Raw genomic sequence first — 25,074 nt, 5'->3', positions numbered from 1 at the left:
CCACTCCCTTATGTAACTTATCATACAGCATATTGCGTGCATATTTCTTCATTTTGGCTGGAATAAAAATATAAATTATTAAAGTTCAAGGATACAACGTTTGATCACTTTTAATTTAATCGATAATTTTCTAAAAGCAATTTTCCCTGCACAGAATAATTTTGTTTATTTACATATCTACTACAGAATTAACTGATAAAATTGGTATAAGGGTATTACGTTTTTTTAAACTATGTTACACACATATAAGCGTTATGTTATTTCTTTTTTTCAGCACATTATTATAAAAATGCCGATTGATACAAAAACAAGCAAACTTACGTAAAATTGTAAGACAATAATACAGCAGCTGTTAGTTGTACATGGGGCTCCAATGTCAGAAAAAGATCTTGAAACGAAATGAAAAATATACTTACAAGTATATACTTATTACTTTCCAGGATATTTATATTTAATAAAATATTTCTTAACCTCTCCAAACTTTATTTCTATTTACACTTATCTGTCAGAATTGTCATTTGTCACATTCTCAGATCTGTCACTGTTTTATTACGATGCGATGTCACTAGGGATGGGGATTTTGGCTCTTGTAAATGTCCTTTTACTTTGAATAGTTATGAAGGGGGCAATAAAAACCTGGATGTATTTTTACTATTTTATAATATTTTAATAATATTATGTATTGCAAATTTATATTAGTAATTATTATACAAACGTACATGAGTGGGGAATACAAGTGACCTCTGGTTTAAAGAACCACAGTCCTCCTTTGATCGTCAGGGGTCTTTGGCGAGGAAAGTGAGCGATGAATAGGTGATTTTTGTAAGATGAGTAAAAGTACGTCAGCCTAGCGAACATAATTATTTAGATGTTGCACGTTGCCACATTACTTCTAACGAGGGAACAAATATATCTGCGTACATTAATGTGGACGCACTGGTACTATACTCCACACTATGTCAATAGATAATTATCCATAGACATACTGTAAAAATCATAGACAGATTTTGTTAACCAGAAGCTCAATTGTCATTGTCAAAACTCACCGTAGTCACCGTGTGTCAAATTTATAATCGGAATAACAAATTTACTTTAATAATTCATAACAATCATTTAAATTAGATAACATAACAATTAATGAACTAATCAGTATTATTGTGTAATCTGTAATTGATACTAAATTCCTATAACATATCTTAATATAGAAAGAATTATGAAATACAGGTTAGCCATCACTTCATACAGCATATCGAAATACGCGCACCTTATAACAAGAAAGTATAGCTCAAAAGTACCTCTAACGCCGGTGATAACATTAGAAAAGAAGGAACAAGAGAAAGTCAAAGTAGACGCCAATACAATATCCCTTTTAGAAAGACTTTCATTAGTCAAGTGTGATACAGCTGAAGGAGTTAAAGTATTAGAAGATTCTATTACATTTGCCAATAAAATTCTTCACATAAATACGGACAATGTAGAGCCACTATATTCAGTATTAGAAAATGAGTAAGTATTTTAAATATGTAAGTTATTTATGTATTTGCTGTTTATGTACAGCTAATTATACTTACCAAAACTTTATTACAGGAATCTATATTTAAGAGAAGATAAAATAACTCAAGGAGGCTGCCAAAAGGAAATATTGAGAAATGCAGCTGTAACAGAGGATGATTATTTTGTTGCACCGCCTGGGAACATACCCTTGCATGAAGTTGAGAATGAAAGTGATGCAATAAGTCCTGTGCAAATAAAGAAAAATGAGAAAACAAATTGAAAAAATCCTTAAACTCCAAAATTTCTTTATAATAAAATCATCCAGTAAAAATAATGTCACTTATTCTTTAAATAAATCAAGTCAACTAGTATTACATAATGTATATAAGAATTGGTTGCAGTCGATCTATGCAAAATCTCAACAAAACTTCCCTGTATACCTAAGTCAGAAAATTTCCGACCTGAAAGCAAAGAAATCGAACTCTAGTTATGGATATATAGATCATTGTTTACCTAAACAGGTAAATGAAATCTCAATAGAGTATGACAGTGAGAATTTTATTATACGAAAAGATTCTCAACTTAAGTTTACCTTAATAATTCCCCAGGAAGATGTAATGCAATATTTTATTCAATGGCAGAGGTATAGGAAATATTGGTGGAGTTCTGTAAGTATGGTATATTCATAATGATTTAAATTTTAGTATTGCTATAAAAAGGATGTAAAAAGTACTAATAAAGTTACTATATTTAGTGTTAATTATCATAAATATGAGCTGATTATCTGAGTCCTCAAGAGTGGCATTGTAAAACCCCTGTTTTATAAAGAGTTGGTTACAGACATTCATGGACAGTAGAAACTGGATAAATCATATCGTCATAGTCGTAGAACAAAGTCGGATTTAACAATACCAAACTTTACAGGGCAGCCATTTGAAGTTATTCACAAACGTAATTTACTATGAGCGCATTTCAAATCGGTCACTGTATGGACTGATTAATTTGAAAACTAAAATACATAGATTTTTTTTTTAATACAGTAATAATATTTAGACATGTTATCCAAATATGATAAAAAGTGAATTTCGCATTTTTGTCAAATCTGTCTTTGTTCTACGACTATGACGAAATAATACATTGCATGGTACTTTGCTACTTCAATCACCATACAAACTTTCAAAAATATTTTGTAATAACAGCATGTTTCCCCTTTTTTCAGATAACAACAACACCTGGCCTATTTTCAGTTAATGATGTGAAACATGAAGATGACAATACTCATGCAAATATATCAGCCAGTTTTAACTGGGGTCACTGGACTGTAGAAACTGTAAAAATGAGCTCATCAAAAAAAGTAATTAAAATTGTTAAATAGTGTAATTGCACTTAATACCTTCAAAATTTAACAAAAAAATTCATTATTATTTTATAAGGATAATATAGGATATACAAATATTATTCAAAAAATTAATGCTACAAAAAATAGTCCCTTAAATATATTAAATACATTATGAATTGTAATAAGACAACATGAACATTATATTTTCAGGATTCCAAAAATTCTACACTACTTTGCTGCTCTACATCATTAGAAAAATCTTTAATAACATTGTTATTGGACGCCACAACAAATAGTACAAAGGAAGAGTATTTACGGCTTCACAATAAAATGGCACCATATAAAATTTCTTTTGCATTGTCTCATACAGGTATCTTTTATAACAAAAGTTTTTCGACACAAATAAAATTTTTGTTTTTCAGTTTTTTATTACATTTTTTTTAATTCAGTACTGGACTTTGGCGTGGTCATTTTATTTACTTTATATAAGTTTTTTTTCAGAAAAAACACATGTATCAAGTTTACAAGAGTTAGCAACTCAAATTTACTACAAATTGCTATCAAATAAAATATCTGCATGGCTCCCTAATTTTTCACTGCCTTTCGAACCCCAGGTAAAACGTGTTTCAAGATTTTTAAAAATATTCATATGATATGATACAAAAAAATAAATGTGTAACATTTTTTTTTTAATTCAACCACTTTGAATATATACAATTTTTCAATTTAATTATGTATTCACTTAAAGTATATTATTATGTCCTGTCCTCTTATATTAGAGAGATATTTTCTGTTACAGATTAAAGAAAACTTGCAAATGGGTGCAACTTATACCGCAATATTAAGTGAACCTACCCTCTCGACTGGTATTTTTCATTTGATGAATAGCAGCACTATGTTAAAGGTAGACAATTAATTTTGATACTATTATAATGATTACAAAATTTAAATTATACATAACATATTATATTACAAATAGTAACTACTGTAAAAGTGTACTAAGTGCAAACTGAAGAAACAATTTTGTCTACTGTTGAACAATTTGTCTAAACCTTACTATCTCACATTATACCTATTTGTCTAGAGAAAGTATGATTAAAGCATAGTAGTGTGTCAACTTATATAATTTAATTTGAACAAAAAATGGAAAGGAATGGAAAAAATGGTATAATTATTGTAATATATGTTTATGAGGTAAAAAGGTGGTTGCATAATATAACTTGTTTATCTATTGCAGGAACAAGTACATGTAGCAGATTTCGTGAATTATGCGGCCTTGTTATGTGGAAATCGGATATAAGTATTTTCTGGAAAACCGAAGCTATTGTTTGTTATTGTTTAAGAGTGTACATATTTTTAAGTGTAGATCAAATATATTATTACTGTGTATATGTAGATTGAGATTCATTCCCGAATAAGTGCCATGTTAAAGAATTACAACAACCCACAAATTTGAGAAATCAATATGCACAAACAGTACCACTATATGGACAGTGCTGTTCGTATCAATAATTGCAAAAGCTATAAAACGTTATCGACAATATATCAAAGTGAATAAGAGGCACGTCACACGCTTGTCAATCAAATACTAGTATAATAATTGAATCATTTTCTTGAGTGCCGTTTGGGGGCGGAAATCTACATACATATGATAATAATATATTTAGTGTAGATGTAATAAATAAACATATAATATAATTTGTCTATTTATTGTAACATCCAAATATTAATAAGTACCATTACAAGTACAATTTTCTTTACATCCAGAATGCAATTTACCACATGGCATAGCTAAGGGAGGCAGTTGAAAACCACTGTTCCATATACTAACTGCATTCCCCATTATTTACTCAGTATAGTATTTCTGAGGTATTTGTACTCATTCCCTATTAGGCAATCCTTAACACGAACAGTCGTGAACGTAGCTTCCGCAGATATTAATCTTTAATTTAAAATTAATATAGGTCGTAATGTCCACCTTAATTTTAAATTGGAACATGTCATGTCGTAAATAATTTATATTGTTCCAAGTATTTAAACACTGACCGCTGATTGGTCCAAATCTTAGATCGCTACAGCCGTGTAGTCTAATCACAGTCTAATATTAGAGCAGCTGCAAAATGTACTCTGTGTATTAGTATTGTGTATAGAGCACCGGGTTAGTGATGTGACGTCCAAGTAAGCCGGAATTAGGTCGAATGGATAGTTAACTGGCAAATTAATTAAGGTTACTGTATTTCTTATTGTTGTACTATTTCCACTTCAAGATAATCCATTGTGCTTAGTTGTGATGTAAATGCGAAGTGTAGTTTAAACTACTACGTTATTCCGATATTTTTATCGTTCGAAAATAAAACAACACTTCACTTTAAATTTATTTATTTACCAATCCTTATTGCAAAATTACACTATCATCTTACTACACTATGTAAAAAAAACAATGTTTGATCTACATGTTAGTAATTAATGGATTGCAGATTCAGTTCACCATTACTTCTTCATTATTAAACTGTAAGACAATTCTTCGCTTTTCATTATTGCCCAAAGATACAAAGACCCAAGATGTCAATATAAGTACGACTTGAGTTACTACAATTCATGGATTGTAACATTCTGCCTACATTGGCTTAACTTTACCGTCATTAACATACATCGGTATGTATGTTTTAATAGTACAACACTATGACTCATACTCATCAAGCTGTCCTGACACACTTAACAGAAAAACTATGATAATATGCCTACAGATGTTGGCAATATTATTTAAATATGCAATAATAGACCACTTTAATACTATGATTTGGTTTAAGTTCACAAGTAATAACAGATAGAAAGATTACATAATGGACATACATTTATGTCATACATTAAAAGGAATAGTAAAAAGGAACAATGTTCTGACATTGGGTAATTATAATTTTATATGTACATAATCATAAGATTTTGGAAGCTTTGATAAGGTCAATACTACTATTATATAAAATTAATGAAGATAATAAACTGTAAAGGGTAAAGAACTTAGTGACATTAAATTAATCACAAAATGCATTTAACAATACGCGTTTCTCAGCATGAGCTGCGACAATCAACTAGATGTGCTATATATTTTCAATCGTTAAATAATGTTAATAATGATGTCTCATGTACATTATTAATAAACACGACGCACATACATGGCTCTTTTCTTTTTTGTTAACTCATAGTATATCCCAGTAAAGGCCACTAACCCTACAGATTGCAATGGAACCAAATTGAAAAAATAAGCTTTTTACTTGTATAAAACTGCATCCTTAAGGGAGATTCTGCACCTGGCGATTTGAGTCGCTCGCGTGCATTTTTGTCAGACTAATTACTAATGCGGACGCACATCGACGCTTTTTTAAGATCTTCATCCATGGAAAAACGCCTTACGTCGTTGAAGAGTTTCGATGAATGAAAAATTCGACCGGATTGTCCTAAGATGGAAGCGTAAGGAATAAATGTGACTCGACTCACCTATATGCGTATTTCAGTTGTAGACAACGCCAGGATTAACACGCCCTTATGCGATAGTGTCGCAATTTGCCGTAAAGTTATTCATTATTAATAATCATACATACATTCTCTTGAATACTTATCTCAAGTGACATCATTATTATACAAAATTGATTAACACATTGAAGGCTAATTTCTCAGTAACTTATTTGTAAACATTGAATTGTTTAATTTATTTTATACTATTGTCCAATGTGATTGAATCAATAGCATGTCACACACCCAAACTCAATATCCATTCTTTAAAAATTTAAGTTATATTAATTTATATTTAATTATTGACTTATATAAAAGAATTAGACAGGCATGTCTGTCAGCAGGTCTGCACACAAATTTTGTAGTGGTACTTATGCAGGCAACTGCAACTTCTTTCCCTTCAGAACTGAAACATATAGGAATACATCATATTAAAATACTATATATATCTTTATTTTTATTTTTTCTTATATTTTATTACTGACTTAGGTTTAGCGAAAAAATAATTTGGTTTTATTTTGTTTTTTTTTTTTTTATTTTATTCAAAATCAAATTCAAATTTCATTTATTCAAAATAGATTCATATAGATTTTTTTTTGACCATCAAGAGATTTTAGAAAGTTTGGACGATTTATTGATATGTTCGCCCAATGAAAAATTACTACTATAAATTTAAAAAAATGACATTAAAATGTGTCCACAAGAAATTTTTACTATGTAATATTTATAACTAAATCTCCACTGCCTACCACCATACTCTTGCATATGAAGAACAATATATTGGTCCCTTTGTGATGATTTTAATGAAAATTAATGAAAAGCTGGCATACAGCTTTGAACAGATTACCATTAAATAATGTATATGCACACTCACATAAAAGAAATAAATTATGCTGTAATGGAACTTAAAGTATTTGTTATATAAGATAACCATTTGTCAAAACATACACATAATGGTGCTTAGCCTTGCCCATGAGAGGGCAGTGTTATTTTTTTTTTTTAATAATGATAAGACTTTTGCATTGTGAGTCATGTGAGAAATATTTTAGATAGTTAATTGTATCAGGTGTTACTTTGCGGAAATCCATGCTATTAAGTTAAGATTAAAACTACTTTGCAACAATCAGCCATAAATATTAATAGAAATATTTTATGTGTAATAGAATAAGTGAAGTTTTCTAATTTTTTACATAGCATTCCAAATACAAATAGAATTTCTACAATCACAGCTTTGGCTGTAGCTGTCCCAACTGCCCCTATATACTAACTACATTGGAGCACTATTACTGCCCATACTAGTAATTAATAATTCCCAAAAAAATTGGCTTACCTTTAGTGATATAGAGGTAGAAGAAATCGCAGTAAAGAACTGTCTGCACAACACCAGCTACAATGGCAATCAACTCATAGTGGTCCTCCACAATGTAACGGTAAATCTGGAAAATATTGTATACACATGAAAAATATTGTATCCATTAACAGAAGCTTAGGGTAAGAAGACATAGTTTTTTTTCATAAATAAAAATGATAAACAACTAAATAGCAAAAAAAATCTTTTTCCAAAAGTTATCTATGATCTAGATGTTTTTCTGATGAAAATCTCTTCTGAAGTTTCAATATTTTGAACAAAATCAATATGATTGTGAAGATAATCTCTAAAAGATATCTTCAAGCATTTTCATGTAATGTAAATTTATTTTTAAGCCAAAAGCTGAAATCAGAGAAATGCATGTTTTATGTCAATAGTTCTTATTGGAGTTTTGCAGTAAATGTTTCGTTTGATTCTGGCAATACTCAAATTGCAAATGCATCAATTAACAATAGCTTATTATTTGTATAGGCTAATAACAATGTTATTTGTGACTAATTAACACAAAAATATGTATCAATAACAATTCAACAAAATGCACCTGAATAAACGCACATCATTTGTATGACTATATTTTCTGTTTGTAATCGTATAATCTTTAGAAATTTTTGAATGCATTAAAATATATTTTTTGGTCTTATTCTATATATGAATATCAGATATTGTTTTTCATTTTTCATCTTGAATATAAATGAAATTTAAAATTTACCCAGTTCAACAAGTAGAGTCCTCTGTAAGATCCCAAAGCAAACAAATAATGGGATGTGATGCTTTCAGCTTCTCCTGTTTTCGACACCAAAAACAGTTGTGGCAGAATTGCCACAGACTCCAGATAGATTGAAAATGTCCAAAACACCTGCAAAAACATAACACATTGTTTTGACTACCTTTCATAACTACCTACAAGTATCATAATGTAACGTAACCTGCAGTGTTAGACACATAATTATCGTACTATAACAAGTTTTAACAAAATAAAGTAGATAAGAGGCAACTGATACTAACCTCCAGTACAGTAAATTCGCGGTTGATCAATAATGCTAAGATCACAGATGGAATGAGTAGGAACTCGATCCTGAACGTGTCGTGGTTGTGGTCGTAGGTGGCTCTAAATTTGACATACATCAAATACACTGTAGCGTACGAGGCCCCAATGAACACAACCTTCATAAAAGTGTTATACGGCGAAATGAACGTCGTCACCAAATCCAAGTATCGCGTCGTGTACACGATCGCGAACAGAATTTGAGATTTTCCCGATATACCTGTAACGAATCCACGAATGGTATTTTGCCATTAAAACACAGTGAAGAGAGTGATCACCCAAACATGCCGGTACGAAACAAATTACCTGCACATGATCTAGTTTTCCAAATTTTCAGTAACAATATTATAACAGCTAGGAGGTGGGATAAATCGGCGAGCAAACGGAATATATTCATGATTTATAGATTTACAACGTAGCTTATGTTAGACGCCGCGCAAACCAACACTCAACAACCTCCTCATTCGAGCAAAAATGACGTGGCTGAACTGACAACGTACACTAAATGTCGCCTGAGTAATAAAATGTAATTTATAAAACTTAGATCAATGAAAACTGTTAAAATTGGAAATGAAACTGCAGTCTTATAATACAATAATCCACTCCTCTACTTTCATTCATTAACTGCTGAATTTTACCTTTCTTATTCAAAATAATAATCGTATCATAAGTTTAATGTTCCAATTAACCGGAAATCCTAATCAATCTGTGTTTGTCACTTAGACATATGATCGCAAAATTTGAGTGACACCGTCACTGTCATAATTATTTTTAGGTTAAATTAGTTCTCACCTCAGCTGATTTTGACGCGAATTTTCAGAATAAGTTATAGTTAAACACTGAACATTAAAATGATTGTAACAGGAAGCTTTTAATTAAATTTGAATTATCAAGAAAATAAAATGGTTAGATTATTAAGATGTATCAACAGCACACATTCTCTGGATTATAAACAATTTGCGAGGTGATTAGAATTCACTTATTTTGTTGCAACTAAGAACGTGATGATTATAATACTAATTTTATATTTATTAACTACCTTTAGAATTGTAACTCGTTCATATACTTCCGAGCCCGATAATAAAGTAAGGGATGTGAAAAGAATAAGAAACTTCAGTATAGTTGCACATGTTGATCATGGAAAAAGTACACTAGCTGATAGGCTGCTCGAAATAACTGGAGTTATAAAGCCTGGGAGCGAAAACAAACAAGTATTGGATCAACTGCAAGTAAGTCCTTACTCCAATCTCTAATAATTGTCGGGGTATTTACTAATAATATCTGCATTTAACCATTACATATAGCAAGATGTGATCTAATAGTTATATCAGTATTTAGACTTATAACCAAAAATATTGCAGAATGACAGTTGGCCCCAGCAAAGTAACCAAATGCGTAAAATAAATAGCCATATTATCTTTCTTTCTTTCTTGTCTGAAGTCAATATTTCAAATCTTATCCATACGAACGCCTAATTAAAAATATATCTTAATTAAAAATATATCTTTACAATATTTCAGTCAATAATGTATAAAACATTACTTTCAGGTGGAGAGAGAAAGAGGAATCACTGTAAAAGCAGTTACAGCCTCATTGAATTACACCCATAATAATGAAAAATATTTACTTAATCTTATTGATACCCCGGGCCATGTGGACTTCTCTAACGAGGTATGTTTTCTTTATATACATATTGTACATGTAATAAGTTTGAAATACTACAATATAATCATAAAAATATAGATATTTAGTATATTATAACAGCCTCATTTTTTATTAAAATTTATTTAATTGGTACCTTGGTAAATCACAACATAGATATGTACTTGTATTATCATGGAAAGAGACACCCTGACAATTTATGAGTGTCTTTTTTCTAATTGACAATAAAATTTTATTTAGTAACATAATTAACATATCCTGTAAACAACAAAAAGAAAAACAATAACTATGTACAACATAAACACACTAGCTGACCCGGCAAACTTTGTACCGCCTCAAAATCTACTAATCAAATATATTTCATATAAACTATAGCCTATGTTACTCGTAGATAATGTAGCTTTCAAATGGTGAAAGAATTTTTAAAATCGGTCCAGTAGTTTTTGAGCCTATTCATTACAACCAAACAAACAAACAAAGATTTCCTCTTTATAATTAGTGTAGATTACATAAGTAAGAAAAAATATTTCTTATATTTAGAATACCCACTATAGCTGTTAATTCAAATTAATTGCATTATTTTATACAGGTTGTAAGGAGTGTCACAGCTTGTCAAGGGGTAATTCTCTTAGTAGATGCCAATGAAGGTATCCAAGCCCAAACCGTGGCAGTGCACTCTTTAGCCAAGAGGAACAATCTAAGAATAATACCAACCCTCAATAAGGTGGACTTACCTCGGGCAGACCCAGACAAAGTGAAAATGCAGTTAAAATCGCTTTTTAATTTTGACCCGGATTCTGTGTTAAGTATATCTGCCAAAAAGGGGTGGGGTGTTCAAGAGTTACTAGAAGCTGTAATTACTAGAATACCCCCTCCACCTGTAGACTTAGAAGACCACTTCAAAGCCCATGTAATTGATACATGGCATGACAAATACAGAGGAGTGTTATGTTTGGTTTATATCCATTCAGGAGTTGTGCAGGTTGGTCAGGCAGTGAAATGGAGATCAGATTCTAAACAAAATGTGGTGAAGTATCTGGCGATGTTACGACCACATGAAGAACCGGTGACAGAAGCTTTCGCTGGGCAAGTTGTTATGATAGGTAGGTGCAAGTGTAAATCGTAAAATAAAATTGTGTTTTTCTCCGAATTTCACAATGATTTTAGAGTAAAAAATCGTTAATATTACCAATATGGACACAAGATCAAATATTGGTAATATTAACGATGTTTGCCAATTTTTTGCAAATAATTTGCCAACAATTTTCAACATAATAATATCACAACAAGTGTCAGGATTATTCTTTAATGAGATTAGTTTTTTATGTGCCCCGACTCTTCGCAACTTATCAAAAAATTGCGCCACATGTCTGAATCACGCTATCGAAGTTTTCTCAAAGCACCGAACTGAGATTGTTGAAGCTCTAAAACTTTCTAAACACCTAGCCTAGTGATCTTTCTTTCCGAATATGTATTTGATTTTAGTATACTTACCTAATTTCAGGTTGTGGTCCTAGGGGCGGTGGGAGTGTAGGTGACCAACTTGTCTCTGTGGATCTAACTGAAACTACTAAAACAGTATCAGTCCCGCCGGTCAAACATATGGTGTATGCTGGAATCTTTCCAGCGGATCAATCACAACACGTACAACTGAGTGATGCTATAAAGAAACTAGCTCTGAATGACTCTGCTGTTAGTGTGAATGTAGACTCTAGGTAAGATATTTCCTGTGAAACTGGACTTAATCATTAACAATGTCAGTAATAGTGTGTTTCATCATTTATGTTTCACCTTACCATACCATCTCACCATCCACCATCATCATCATCATCATCATCGACAACCCATTACTGTCCCACTGCTGAGCACGGGTCTCCTCTCAGAATGAGAAGGATTAGGCCATAGTCCACCGCGCTGGCCAAGTGCGTATTGGTAGACTTCACATTCCTTTGGGATTTTTTTTCTTTATCAATCGCCCAGGTATGCACATTTGCTAACGATGTTTTCCTTCACCGTTTAAGCAAGTGATAATTAATTTCTAATACGCACATAACTTTAAAAAACCAGAGGTGCGTGCCTGGGATTTGAACCTTGGATCCCTCGATCGAGAGGCCAAGTTTCTTAACCATTACACTATCACTGTTTCTTACCATCCATCGCCGATTATTCCACAGCAACAAGTCTTAAACACATTGGTAAACATACTGGTGTGTGAATCTTAAAAAAAAGTTGCAGGCACAGATCCCATTTATAACTAAATTTGTTAATATAAGCCCCCTGCCTATTATTTTAAAAACAACATTGACCTTGTTTTACTTTATCTTTAAGTAAATTAGTATGAACCTAATTTCAGTCCAGCTTTGGGCCAAGGATGGCGTGTTGGTTTCCTGGGGTTGCTCCACCTCGATGTTTTCACTCAGAGGCTACTGCAAGAGTACAAAGCAGAGGCAATACTTACAGCTCCATCGGTACCATACAAAATCAAGTATGTGTTGTTTAAATTTATTACTTATTTTCTATATATACACGGTTTTATTTAAATCGTAATATTATATGCTATCTTGTATCATACCAAAAAATAATTTCAGGGTAACAGGAGCAAAGACTATAAAGAAATTTGGGGGAAGAGAGGCTCTTATCACGAATCCTCTGCAGTTACCTGATTCCTGCCATATAGAAGAATTTTATGAACCATTAGTAGTAGGTAAAAATATCGTTGTACTTTTTAACTACAAATACTATCGAATATTAACTTAATAAAAGTAAAAAATGGTTAATTTGTATTAATCTCAATCATGACGCTTACCTTTTTTTAATATTTTTTTATCCGACTTCCTAAAGGAGAACCTCTCTTCTTCTATCTATTCGACGTGTACATTTTTTTAATATTATCATCCAATTTGAATATGACTACTCAGTAGAGGCCGCGCCAAACTTCTAGTCCGCTTTGAATATATAGTGTACTTTGACGTTGCAACGGAATATATGCTGAAAATGTCTTTAACTACACCTGCGCGCACTAATTTCAGAGCGTACTAGAAGTTTAAATCCCTTTATCAGTCTTAATTATAGAGACCTACAGCATCTTGTATACCTATTAGTATAAATACATATTAAGTAATATAAAATATCTTTATTATATTTTAGGTACAATAATAACTCCAGTTGAGTACATTGGAGCTGTAACAACCCTTTGCATAGACAGGCGAGGGACTCCCCTCCCCGCCAGCGCCATAGACGAGAAGATGACTATGATGCAATTTATACTGCCATTATCAGAAGTAGTTATTGATTTCCACGACACATTGAAGAGCTTGACTTCAGGATTCGCTAGCTTCGACTATCAAGATCACGGTTTTCATGCTAGTTCGTTAGTGCGGGTATGTAACTTTTTTTATAATATAGGAGTAGCAGACACGCAGCCCACCTGATGGTAAGTAGCCACTGCCGTCCATGGACATCTGTAATCAACCCCAGATAGGATTAGATATTCTTACCTGAGGGCGGCCACAGGTGCGCCGCTACCCCTGAGGACTAAACTGGAAAGCTTTGGATAAGTATGTCTCCGTTACCCTTCAAATTGATAATATCTTACATTTTTTGTTTTAATATTGCAGATGGACATCTTACTGAATGGGCTCTTAGTAGAGGAATTATCAACAATTGTACATACCAGTCGACTGGAATATAATGCTAGAAAATTAACTGCAAAGTTGAAAGAAATGATACCAAGGCAGATGATACAGGTATCTTATTGTTCATAATTAATAATATACGTACATTAAGGGCGATATGTTTACGCCGCGATTGAAAACCGATCTTTGGCGTTACAAATCTGGACAATTAACTATATATAATATACATTATTGTAGTAAAAGTATATACATGAATTTCATATTATACAATTTATATTTTTTTTCTCAGGTGGCTATCCAAGCGGTAGTGTCCGGTAAAGTTTACTCCAGAGAAACCATAAAGGCATACAGAAAAGATGTAACAGCAAAACTGGTGTGTATTTTTAATTTAACATTTATTCTTTACTTTTTCTTACAATAATGTAAGTGTTCTTATGCAAAAATATTAACATAAACCTTTCAATTTCTTTGAAGTATGGCGGTGACGTCACAAGAAGAAAGAAGTTGCTCAAACAACAAGCGGAAGGCAAAAAGAAAATGCGAAGTGTGGCGAATATAAAAGTACCGAGAGATACGTTTATTAATGTATTGAAAAGATAATAATAATAAAATTATTTTGAATAGGATGTACTTGTTTCTTTTGTCAGTGTCCTACTATCAGAGATGAGTAGCTTGGGTTCGCGCCACCCAAGGCATAGAGCAGAAAAAAGGTGACAAGGAATACCTCTGAAATATGTAAAGGACAACGTCAACACTTTTTCTTCGATTTCGTGTCTGCTGCGCAACTGCGCATGTCGGAATTATTCCGCGTAAATTACACCATGATAGCCCTTAAACGGCTGACAGAATAGTCATCTGTTTAAGTCATTTAATGGCTTCTTTCAATTACAAGGCGGTGAGATATCTATACTTATCTATGCCGCCACTAAACAAGATGATCGAGGGCACCCTACGCCTTTATCAAATTCGAATTTAAATGAATGACATACATTATAAGTGATGTATATTAATTTTGTAATACTTTGCTAAAGGAATTTGGCTAAAGAAATACACAAAATAAAACATACAACAGTTTTTTCAATTTTTATTTAATAAAAGATGCTGATTACAATGTCATCGCGTGGTTCTAACAAAAATATTATTAATGATGTATAATGATATTGAAATTAAAAATTAAAACTAAAATAAAAATTCATACAAATTAAAATGGTTGTAATAATAAAATATTAATTATAATGCAGCATATAATATATCTGTAATATAATCTCAAATTCGAATTTTCGATATTATTTGCTGTTAATCACGACTTCACACAAGTTTCTACATTTTCTTATATGTCATCCAACAAAACAAAATACGGTTCTCAATTGTTTTCATTTCTCAGACTTCTAAACTGCCCCGCGTCTTCACTCGCGTTCAAAAACAATATTTACAGATTTTTTTCTCACCCTTAGTCGATTAGGTAGTCCCATTCGCCTACTTCTACACTCTTCCCACGAATAAAATTCTAAAACCAATTACATTGACCTCCCGCGTACATAATGGCATTTACTACAGAGTAGTACAAGTAAAGCTAAATCTGCGGTTCCAGATAAACATTTTTTATAAATTGCAGTAACTTTTTAAATCCGAACAATACTTGCAAATATTAAAACAAACAAACTCTTTAACTTTTAATATTATTAAACATTCTCTTTTAAAATATTTATTTTCGATATGTTACTAATCTCACTAAGTATAAAAACTCCGTCATTAGCGTAACTTCATTAGTCGCTTTAAAAGAAGCAAAATAATACCTACCTACATGTTCTTAGGTTGAAAATAAAAGATGAAATAGATATGGATTGCAACATAAACATCAATGAAGGATTTGCAGTATTTCTTATTACCTACTGTAATGTTCAGCATTAATTTTTTGTTCACGTATTAGACTTATGCTTTTTCCAATGATTGTTGTCAATGTTTGCATCTAGGGTAAAGCCTCGTCCACAGTGTACGTTGTATAAAATCAGTTCTGAGCGAAAAAAAACATTGAACTGGTTTGCTACCAATAGCTCGAAAATCAAATAATCTTTACCTGGAAAAATATATAAGGCTGTTGCAAATGTGTGTGTAAGCCTCCTGTTATTATTTTTGTCTAGTTTAATCCACTCAAAACACTGGAACAATATCGTACCTTAATTTACTGTGGACGAGCCATTTTTTGGGACTTTTGACTAATAGAAAATAGCTTTTGGATTAAATATCGAAAACTAAAATAAATAACATTTCCTAAAAATTGTTGACCTATGTAATTTTACTACGTACTTTCTGGGATTAGCACTATGTTTTATGCTTGAGCACCCAAGTAAAGCGCACACACCCATAGACACTACTATGCGGCACTTACGAACACAGAACCAAAGAAAAAAATGTTGATAAAAAGTCTAGGAATTATTAACAACCTTCAGTTTAAGTTTTAAATCTAATAGCTTTATTGCGACGGCATATCACAACTATAAGTTTAGTTAGGTATATCGAAGCGTGATAGATGACTGTATTTTATTTTTATTGTTTTATTATTGATCATAGATGAGTTGCCAGCCCTGAGGACTTAAGTCCGACAATCGCCTGTTGCCATTCATATGGGTAAGGTCGAGGATTTTAAATTATTGTTAGGTAATAGGAAAAATATTATAGGACTTTGTGAAAAATGTAAGTTTTTATAACTTTACATGACAAAACAAAACATATTTGTTCATCTTTACAATTAAAATTAAGTCTATTATATTTGATAACGTTAGCCGTTACAGTAAGATAGAAAAAGCTAGAATAATCCTGAAAAGTACACATCATTATGTTACCATAACAAAGTAGTTTTTCATATTACAAATTAATAAAATCTATGACTTTACCCATACATGCTTTGCTAGAAGACGAGAATAAGATTTATCGTTGTCTTGTAACCCTTGAATATCGAAGAGGTACACAGGAACTTTAAAACAGTCCCAGTTGCTATCTGTTTTATGACGTCATATTTTCTTTTCGGTAAGCCATAATTACAAACCGCACTGAAGCAACATTTCGGAGTTCTGTTCGACTTTAAACCTGTATCTACCAATAGTATCCATATCGCTCCTTTGCAAGAATAATGGCACAACTCAAGATTAATTTATCTGTTAAAGATACAATTTATTCCCAAATATTTCCCATTTTAATGTGTCCTACCAGTAGTGTGGTTGTATACATAACTACTTATAATTGTATTCATCATTATTTTATTTCCCATTTAAATAAAAGATTTCGAAACAAAAATAATTTTTAATTTAAAACTGGCTCTCCTGGAAAATTACCTTTTTTACTTGTGCCATTATTCTTGCAAAGAAGTGATATATTGTATTTATACTGTATTTACCATACACGCAGATAGGTACCGCGCCCTTCTGAAAACCCTGGAAGCCGGACTAATTCAACCCAAAAGTAAAGATAAAGCCCAATTTGGAATAAGTATTTAGAGGATAAAAGTACACATTTGCATTCATACATATACATAGAAAAGCATACAGTAAATTTACTTAACATATTAATATGAAGAAAGGTTAGTATTAAATATAATATAATGAATATACAGTCTAATTAATAAAGACGGAATAAAAACTATACAACTATTTCTATATATTTTCTCTGGTTATAACAAAGATTTACAATAACAATTTTCAAATTAAATCATATGTTTTTACATGTTAGAGCTCTACACTATTTCAACTAATAGTTTAAACCACAGTTTTTGAGAAGCTTGTTTTGATAAAGAACAAAATTTAGATATAGAGGCACATATTATCAATCTATCCTAAGAAAAAGTTACAGATAACTATCAGATCGGAAAAATGTACATTAATGCAAGCGAGTGTCAGTGAGCTATACCTATCGATAAAAATGGGATTCGTTTAATTAATACAGCATATAACTTCACCTTCTTTGTTATTTAGGCTTATAAAACATTAAAAACAATATGATTGTCTATGAGACCATCGTATTGTACCCTTCAAATAATTTTGATCCCTTCGCGCGTCCATAAAATAAGAAGTTTGAAGTCAATACTTGAACTCCATCACGCAAAAATTTAGAGGAAAGAGATCTATCTCAACATAAACTTCATAACATCACATCCAATTCTCAAAATTATTTTACAAAAATAAAAATATCCAATTTGCAAATGTAAGAAGTCGCAACTGGGAGGAATAACAAATATACAAATATGACAACGTGTGACAAGGATGGGTAAGGGACTAGGGGTCCTAAAGATAAGGTAAGCTTACACTAAAAATGTCTACAGTCTTAACAAGTTCCCCATTGCATAAAGTGATTTAAGAAGTAAAAGTGAAATTATAATACCTAATGATGATATTAGGAATAATATTAATTTTGTGATCTCTTACAAAATTACATTAACAATAATTTTATAATATTTATAAGGCATTGGCTATCTCAACTTTAGATATATCATTTCCTACTTCATCAATGTATAAAAGTATTGAAATCTGATTATTGTTACCTCTCACATACTTAAGATATACAGCTGTCACTTTCCACTAGACGTTAAGAATATACTACTCGACCAAGACAACTAGACGAACGGGTGGGATGCGGCCTGCCCCCTCGAGTACCGCCCCATGTCCCGCTCACATCCTAGTACAGTTCGCAGCTAAACTCTTACTCTCACAATTCACAGATAATTTGTGGATTATATTTTGGTTTAATGTTTGTTATTGTTATCAGTGTACATGGTTATTATTTCTTTGCAATTTATTACGTTATTTATTAAGTTTTTACTGTGCCGTGTGTTACGACAGCATAAAAATTGGGAAAAATAACACCATTCATAGCGGAGAGCGAATAATGATATTGCGAGTTTTACGATTTACATATTTTTTTTGCAATCATTACGTTTCGTAACAGTCGTTAAAGTGTAAATTATTAGACAGAAATTTATTGAAATTTAAAATTTATAGGTAGAAATCAACATTTCACAACAAGTTATTATTTTTTGGCAGCGGTACGCACATATCTTGCGAGTGACGTCACGTTTGACATTCGTCTACTTGGCTTGGTCGAGTAGTAAACAATAGAATGACAATGTTTTGTAATTTAAATGACCGCGGTAATAATCGTATTTACAAAATAAAACCTCATAGAATATACAAACATAAATCACGAATTAACAAACAAGCACACAGTCCACCTAATTATAAGTGGTCACTGCTCATGGATATCAGAAACCAACTTCACATAGACCATGGGCGTTACTACCATCTCTTAAAACAATATTATTTTAATCATACATTGAAATTTCGTACCACGACCTCGTTAAAATAGGATGGTTTTTATAATATTTTAATAGACAGTTTTGTATTATGTCGCTCGAAATCATTCATTCTTTTTTTGCAGGAAATTTAACTTTTTACGCAAAATATGACAATTTCAATTGGTTTTATACAATGGATAAGCGAAAAATGAATTAGGGTTTAAATTTGTTCAACTGCGTATGACTCGTTTCCTCTTGGATAAGGAATAGACAAATTACTCATTTTTTACATCACTCGGCAGGAATAAAACAAAACTGTTTTAAGAAGGTTGTGGTACGAAACAAAATAATGTTGATTCAATATTGAAATAAAACTTGCCTGAACTTTGACGATTTTTAAAAGATAGTGGTAAGCCTTCAGGGATTCTACCTGAACAGATCACAAACACGATGCCACATAAGTAGGCTGCATTCGTTCCCATCGTCAAGTGGAAAGTGCTGTCGTCAGCTATGATTTTGTAGTGTGTATCACTTATAAAGCTTACACTAAGCTTAGTTACAGCTAATCTAAATCCTAGTGTGCTTTAATAGCAAAACAAAATCATTATCTACATCATCAATATTAAATCATTTGAAATCTGTATATAAAATTTTAAAATATTTAAAATAGTGCCCTACAGCCACATGAGTTACAACAATTATAAATAAATAAATTGTATATAATATTTTGCTTACTTTTGAAACACGCTGTCAATATATTGCTTGTATTGACTAAAATAGTTGTACATTATAAAGGTTTTCGCAGACACAATGATATCACAATACAAAACTTTCTCAATTTCTCCATAGGCTCAAATATATGAATGGTGTATTTTTTCAATAAACTTTAATCCTGCAGTACTTATGCTAGTCTTCTTCAAAAAGCTTTTATATCTTGAACAGATATGTAATATTTTTTTTATTAATACCCTATATACTATGAACATTCAACAATATATTAAAACATGTATTCTATAAAAATATATTATAATTTATTTATGTATACTAAAGCTGTTATGGAGCTTAAAATTTGGCTTATTAGGCAAACTTGGTGTTATATTATTATATACTGCCCAATTCATTTGAACAATTATTACATCAATAGATACTCTGTTTTACTATTAATCTGTAATCAAAATCAGCAGTAACATCCTCGTAAGAATTAATAATTAAATAACTTTCTACTTCAAAGTTTACGAATAATATATTTTTTTATTTCAATATTTAACGACGTTTAAAACGCTCTCATAAATGTGGTCCGGATCTATTAGATCTGGTTCACATGCTTCCAACGTATCATATCATTTCACAGTCACTTTTATCATTTAAGCGATACGCACGCGGAGACAGAGACTAAAGCAAGTTTTGGCGTTTTTATTATCACGCGTGTTAAACGCCCCCACGCGTGCTACCCGCACGCATGTCAATTACATCCTTTATTCACGCACGTAATTCCGTGTGACAAGAAAAGTAAAGACAATAAGGCAAAGATTATTACACAAAACAATAAATATAATGCATTTTAGAGCATGCTGCATGTCAATATTCTTTAAGTAAGCCCCAGCTTTAAGGATAATACAAAACACCTACAATATTAATTTATCTAATTACTGTTCCTGCTTTTGTTATCTTAATCCGTTTTTAAATACAAAATTTGGTTCAAATCAGCCTTTTAATGTTCAAATAAATTGTAGACTGCACTTTTATAGAATATTAGTAGTTTAAGTAAAAGTCTTGCATGCGAATATTTGCGAAAACCTAGTTAATATCAGGATTCGATTTTATAAAAAAAACATTAGAAAATAATGATCACTGCAGGATTAAAATCCATTGCATTCTGTTTAACCATTTTAATTTTTTTACCCCTCGACGATTAGCACAATAGAAGTTATTGCCTTAAAGAGCATGAATTACGAAAGTTTTCATGATGTAGTCATCACACCAAAATAGGAATTAACATTTTAAAGATAATAACTCATTCATTACCTTCTACAATGTTCCACCATCTTTGTTTTACCAAAACATTTACCTGTCCTCGGATGTTTCTAGAAATTGAGCGTATACATCTCTAGTGCATTCCCCTTTCTCGTTGAATTTGTATTTGTAATACGAACCGTCAGCACATATCACTGAAATAAATATAAAGTTATATTAGAATGGAAATATACACAATGAATCAAGAACCTTTTGCTTTGAAGTATGCAGTTAAAAATTTACAAACAAGCAACATTCTATATCAGTGAATTCACTAAGAAAATTATCCAATATGAATTGTAGAAAAGGGGTTGTTATGTAGTACATTCCTCGCTCAGGCATACAGTACATCTGATTGACAGAACACAGGAACAGACATTGCTGAGGCAGTAGCGTCTCTATAGTCGAATCATGCAGGGTTCTACCTCCACAAGACTCAGTTGGAACCTCATGTAAATAAATATAAATAACAACTACATCCTTGACATCAAAACACACACCCAAAAATAGGAGTTGTCATGCTGTTATGGTATTACAATTTTTTTTTAATTTAATATTAATGCACATTATTTTGATCACCATGTGCAGTGTACATAACACTTTATATCTTTCAAGGCATGCAAAATAATTTAAAAAACCATTATCACTCACCAATAATAGAACTCTTATCTACACCAAAGGCACAGATGCATGGTGGTCCATTTGGTATTGTAAACTTGCAGAAGCTCCAATTACTTGAGAAATATTTTGGTAAGAAATTTACAGTTGACAAACTTGACTGCTTATTTAATTTCTCGTCTTCCAGACTGAACACATGTACGGTACCATGATCTGATGTGACACACAAGTTTGTGCTCGTGTGGTTGAAGTTTATACAGTAAATTGTAGCCTGTAAGGTTTATTGCCTTTATTACTAATACATCATCAGATTACAAAAAATGTCTCACACATTTATCATAGAATATATAAAAATAGTTGAATTTTATCTATTTATTTCTTATTATATTTGTCTAAAAATGCACAATACTCATATGTAATATATAACAAGCAAATATTTGTCTTTACAGACATTGGAGTTTAAATTTAAGTACATCTAGTGTTTTAGTTAAAAATAAAAACGACAACAATAATTGCAACTTATGAATAACTTCACATCATCAAAATTGTTAATTCCTGGTTGGTCCCTTATTGGTTCTTATCTTTTACAGTATTTTCCTGTCACGCGTGGCAGTTGCATCCGATCTTTAAATAGAAACTTTTTCTATCAAGCTTCACACACCCAAGTAACCCGCAAAGAAACTGAAGTCTCACAGAGAGTTAATTCAAGTCTGCGAGTGGGTCACTCGTGGCCATTGACCCGTATGACAGGATAAAGGCCCATAGTATGAATATAAGTTATTTCGGTCCATAAATATAAAATTTGTTAATGACTTGATTACAATGCCACTTATCAGTAAGAACCATTGTCTTGACAAAAACAAATATATTTGTATAAATATGACCTCAATGGGACAAGCTATGCAAATGATACTACATGCACCAATTCTTCATTATTTTTGTAAAACTATTTTCAAAGTTACTCAAAAGAATGTAAATATCTTTTGTTACTGTATCATAAAAAAAGTTTGAGAAAGATTAAAAATATATTTTAAGACAAAATGTAAGAATGATTTCTAGAGTACTAAAAAAGATCTATTACCTGATGAGCACCTCTTCTCAATTCGGCTAACTTCTGTCCTGTGTTTGTATCAAAAACTCTGATAAGTGTACCCTTAGTGGAGGCAGTGGCTAATCTTGTGCCCCCTACGTTCAAAGCTAGGCAGCTTAGAGGAGCCTCATGAGCCACTATTAGGTGTCCCTCTGGAGCTGTACTTGAGCCTGCATGACTGCTTAACTCCACTAACTGCAAAGGATTATACAATTCTCAAACATAATAATTAATTTTTGAGATTAATTTCAATAATTGTTAATGAAATGTAAATAATATTTGCTTACTACTACAATAGTGTTTTTTTAATAATTATACAAATATTTCCACACTTCTTGTGTATCATACTTTGTGAATAAATGTAATTAATTTTACTATATAATTTGAGAATTAAGAATTAATGTTAAACAACAGTTTTTATATTCAGGAAAGATCTTATTTTGAGACCCACATAAAAATCAAATCTTATGCTTCTACAAATTACATTTTAATGAGCATTTGTTAAAAAATACACTTTGTGCATTTATTTGCAGACAAAAATAGGTATAAGTTAGAAAGTAATATAACATTTTAAACAGAAAATCTACAGAATCTTTTGTTTTATACATATTATAATTACCTGAACATGCCCAGTCTTGCGGCTGGGGTAGGCCAATAGAGCATTATTGCTATTTGGACAAACAACACACAAGCCACGTAGATTCTGACACGTCTCAAACACATGCAGCAGCTGTGGCTGTGCCGTAAAAGTGTATACTTTTATTAGATTTTCTGAAAAAAAAAAAGAGCTTTATTAAGGAAAAAAGATCTCAGAAATGTATTTAAATAGAAACAATAATAAGAGGTAAATTATTGAGAAATAATAATAAGAGGTAAATCGGTTACTTATATCAGAAATGTGTTTAAATCGAAAATTAATGAGAGATTTGAAACATTTTTTACAGTCAAGTTTGCAAATTTTTTGCATAATAATATGATAATATTTATTTTATAGGTGTGACAGATTCTAATACAAATATCTAACCAGAAAAACAGGAATGTTTTTGAATACATTTATATTGTTGAATTTCCAGTTCTATAAGCAAGTAATGTAAGTAATACAATTATAAGGGAGTTTTTAATGAATGCACACTGTCACATTATTCTTATCATAATGAAATAAAAAGATATTATAGACAATATAGGCAACCAAAACTATAGAAACGAAAACATTGGTGTTCAAACATTACATATACTTTCATACACACACCCGGAAAGTTTTTTTGCAAATATTATCACTTCAGATAAATTTCTAGATAAGTAATTGGGATTTATTTACCCAAAACAACAACTATACGGTCCCTTCTCAGTTTAACAGCCTTCACTGGGCTGTTGAAATCGAGTGCGATTGCCGAATCTTTCTTCAGATCATCCCATATTATAACTCTGTTCGGAGGATATACGGGCGTCTTGCCACCGCCGACCAAAGCCATGTAGTTACATCGGAATAACATTTCGACGTAAGAGAGACCTCCTTCAGCAAAATTTTGACGCTCTTTTTCCTTAAGCGGGTCGCTATTGAACACACGAAATCCATTTTCCGTCCCGCAAGCGAAGCAACCTGAAGAAATACGACAAAAAACATTCGTCTATATAACAGTAAACGCTATCACTGAAATCAGCGTTGTGTTACACTTATTTACAAGGTAACGTTACCTTGATCCTGATTAAACCCCACATACAACAGCCCATTTGAAGAACCAGTATCTTCAGATAGGTTCATCGTTAAATTTAGTGCAAATTTGTTATTTTCACAATATTAAAAATATTATTGACAAAGAAAATTTCCAAATAACCATAGTTCAGCTTGCGGCAATTTGACATTTGTTTGACTGTATTTGACATGTCTACTAATAGTACATTTGTCTACTATAGACAATAAAGTAGGTACTTTTAAAGCATAGATTATTTATAAATTCATAAAAATATCAAATTAATATTATCATATAGTAACGAAATAAATATATTATCTAATT

The 25,074-nt window shown here is 31.5% G+C and overlaps 4 protein-coding genes across 6 annotated transcripts; 2 read left to right on the top strand and 2 right to left on the bottom strand.

The window, feature by feature from the left end:
* Positions 1 to 1,128: 1,128 nt before the first annotated feature.
* DNApol-gamma35 (DNA polymerase subunit gamma-2, mitochondrial) lies at positions 1,129 to 5,379 on the top strand. 2 transcript variants are annotated; one of them, XM_073075941.1, is made up of 7 exons: positions 1,129 to 1,506; positions 1,588 to 1,711; positions 2,714 to 2,848; positions 3,044 to 3,203; positions 3,335 to 3,447; positions 3,633 to 3,737; positions 4,071 to 4,210. In XM_073075941.1, the coding sequence occupies exons 1-7, from the start codon at positions 1,214 to 1,216 to the stop codon at positions 4,131 to 4,133; spliced, it is 993 nt and encodes a 330-aa protein (XP_072932042.1). In that variant the 5' UTR covers positions 1,129 to 1,213; the 3' UTR covers positions 4,134 to 4,210. The 2 variants fall into 2 exon arrangements, with proteins under 2 accessions (XP_072932042.1, XP_072932041.1); XM_073075940.1 differs by lacking the exon at positions 1,129 to 1,506 and having other exon boundaries at positions 1,619 to 2,162; positions 4,071 to 5,379.
* On the bottom strand, positions 5,196 to 9,248 carry KdelR (ER lumen protein-retaining receptor). The gene is made up of 5 exons (XM_073075942.1): positions 9,064 to 9,248; positions 8,718 to 8,977; positions 8,422 to 8,568; positions 7,674 to 7,779; positions 5,196 to 6,749 (listed from the first exon to the last, which is right to left on the bottom strand). Exons 1-5 carry the CDS (start codon positions 9,152 to 9,154, stop codon positions 6,715 to 6,717), a joined length of 639 nt encoding a protein of 212 aa, XP_072932043.1. The 5' UTR covers positions 9,155 to 9,248; the 3' UTR covers positions 5,196 to 6,714.
* Positions 9,249 to 9,528: 280 nt separating this feature from the next.
* waw (Translation factor waclaw) lies at positions 9,529 to 14,680 on the top strand. The gene is made up of 11 exons (XM_073075939.1): positions 9,529 to 9,721; positions 9,803 to 9,986; positions 10,306 to 10,428; positions 11,009 to 11,522; positions 11,924 to 12,134; positions 12,773 to 12,904; positions 13,008 to 13,123; positions 13,567 to 13,799; positions 14,037 to 14,165; positions 14,344 to 14,427; positions 14,529 to 14,680. The coding sequence occupies exons 1-11, from the start codon at positions 9,660 to 9,662 to the stop codon at positions 14,652 to 14,654; spliced, it is 1,914 nt and encodes a 637-aa protein (XP_072932040.1). The 5' UTR covers positions 9,529 to 9,659; the 3' UTR covers positions 14,655 to 14,680.
* Positions 14,681 to 18,408: 3,728 nt separating this feature from the next.
* Positions 18,409 to 24,941, bottom strand: LOC140744371 (WD repeat domain phosphoinositide-interacting protein 3). 2 transcript variants are annotated; one of them, XR_012102542.1, is made up of 7 exons: positions 24,755 to 24,941; positions 24,378 to 24,659; positions 23,679 to 23,830; positions 23,051 to 23,254; positions 22,003 to 22,240; positions 19,796 to 21,506; positions 18,409 to 19,764 (listed from the first exon to the last, which is right to left on the bottom strand). XR_012102542.1 is itself a non-coding variant. In XM_073075938.1 (6 exons), exons 1-6 carry the CDS (start codon positions 24,819 to 24,821, stop codon positions 21,403 to 21,405), a joined length of 1,047 nt encoding a protein of 348 aa, XP_072932039.1. In that variant the 5' UTR covers positions 24,822 to 24,941; the 3' UTR covers positions 18,409 to 21,402. The 2 variants fall into 2 exon arrangements, 1 of the variants encoding a protein (XP_072932039.1); XM_073075938.1 differs by having other exon boundaries at positions 18,409 to 21,506.
* Positions 24,942 to 25,074: the final 133 nt, after the last annotated feature.

This window comes from Epargyreus clarus, unplaced genomic scaffold, assembly GCF_041222505.1.
Source record: "Epargyreus clarus isolate Ecla_fem2 unplaced genomic scaffold, WU_Ecla_fem_2.2 ptg000008l, whole genome shotgun sequence".
NCBI lineage: Eukaryota > Metazoa > Arthropoda > Insecta > Lepidoptera > Hesperiidae > Epargyreus > Epargyreus clarus.
Note: the sequence above shows the minus strand (reverse complement) of the source record. Positions and strands in the feature narration are given on the sequence as shown.

Coding starts and splice junctions, on each gene's coding strand:
- waw (XM_073075939.1), top strand. CDS start 9,660: ATGGTTAGATTATTAAGATGTATCAACAGCACACATTCTCTGGATTAT. Junction 9,987..10,305: donor AAGTATTGGATCAACTGCAA/GTAAGTCCTTAC, acceptor CATTACTTTCAG/GTGGAGAGAGAAAGAGGAAT. Junction 13,800..14,036: donor ATGCTAGTTCGTTAGTGCGG/GTATGTAACTTT, acceptor TTAATATTGCAG/ATGGACATCTTACTGAATGG.
- DNApol-gamma35 (XM_073075941.1), top strand. CDS start 1,214: ATGAAATACAGGTTAGCCATCACTTCATACAGCATATCGAAATACGCG. Junction 1,712..2,713: donor GGAACATACCCTTGCATGAA/GTTGAGAATGAA, acceptor CCCTTTTTTCAG/ATAACAACAACACCTGGCCT. Junction 2,849..3,043: donor AAATGAGCTCATCAAAAAAA/GTAATTAAAATT, acceptor TTATATTTTCAG/GATTCCAAAAATTCTACACT.
- LOC140744371 (XM_073075938.1), bottom strand. CDS start 24,821: ATGAACCTATCTGAAGATACTGGTTCTTCAAATGGGCTGTTGTATGTG. Junction 23,831..24,377: donor CCGTATAGTTGTTGTTTTGG/GTAAATAAATCC, acceptor TTTTTTTTTCAG/AAAATCTAATAAAAGTATAC. Junction 22,241..23,050: donor TGAGAAGAGGTGCTCATCAG/GTAATAGATCTT, acceptor TAAACCTTACAG/GCTACAATTTACTGTATAAA.
- KdelR (XM_073075942.1), bottom strand. CDS start 9,154: ATGAATATATTCCGTTTGCTCGCCGATTTATCCCACCTCCTAGCTGTT. Junction 8,978..9,063: donor GAAAACTAGATCATGTGCAG/GTAATTTGTTTC, acceptor GATTCGTTACAG/GTATATCGGGAAAATCTCAA. Junction 8,569..8,717: donor GCGAATTTACTGTACTGGAG/GTTAGTATCAGT, acceptor ATGTTTTTGCAG/GTGTTTTGGACATTTTCAAT.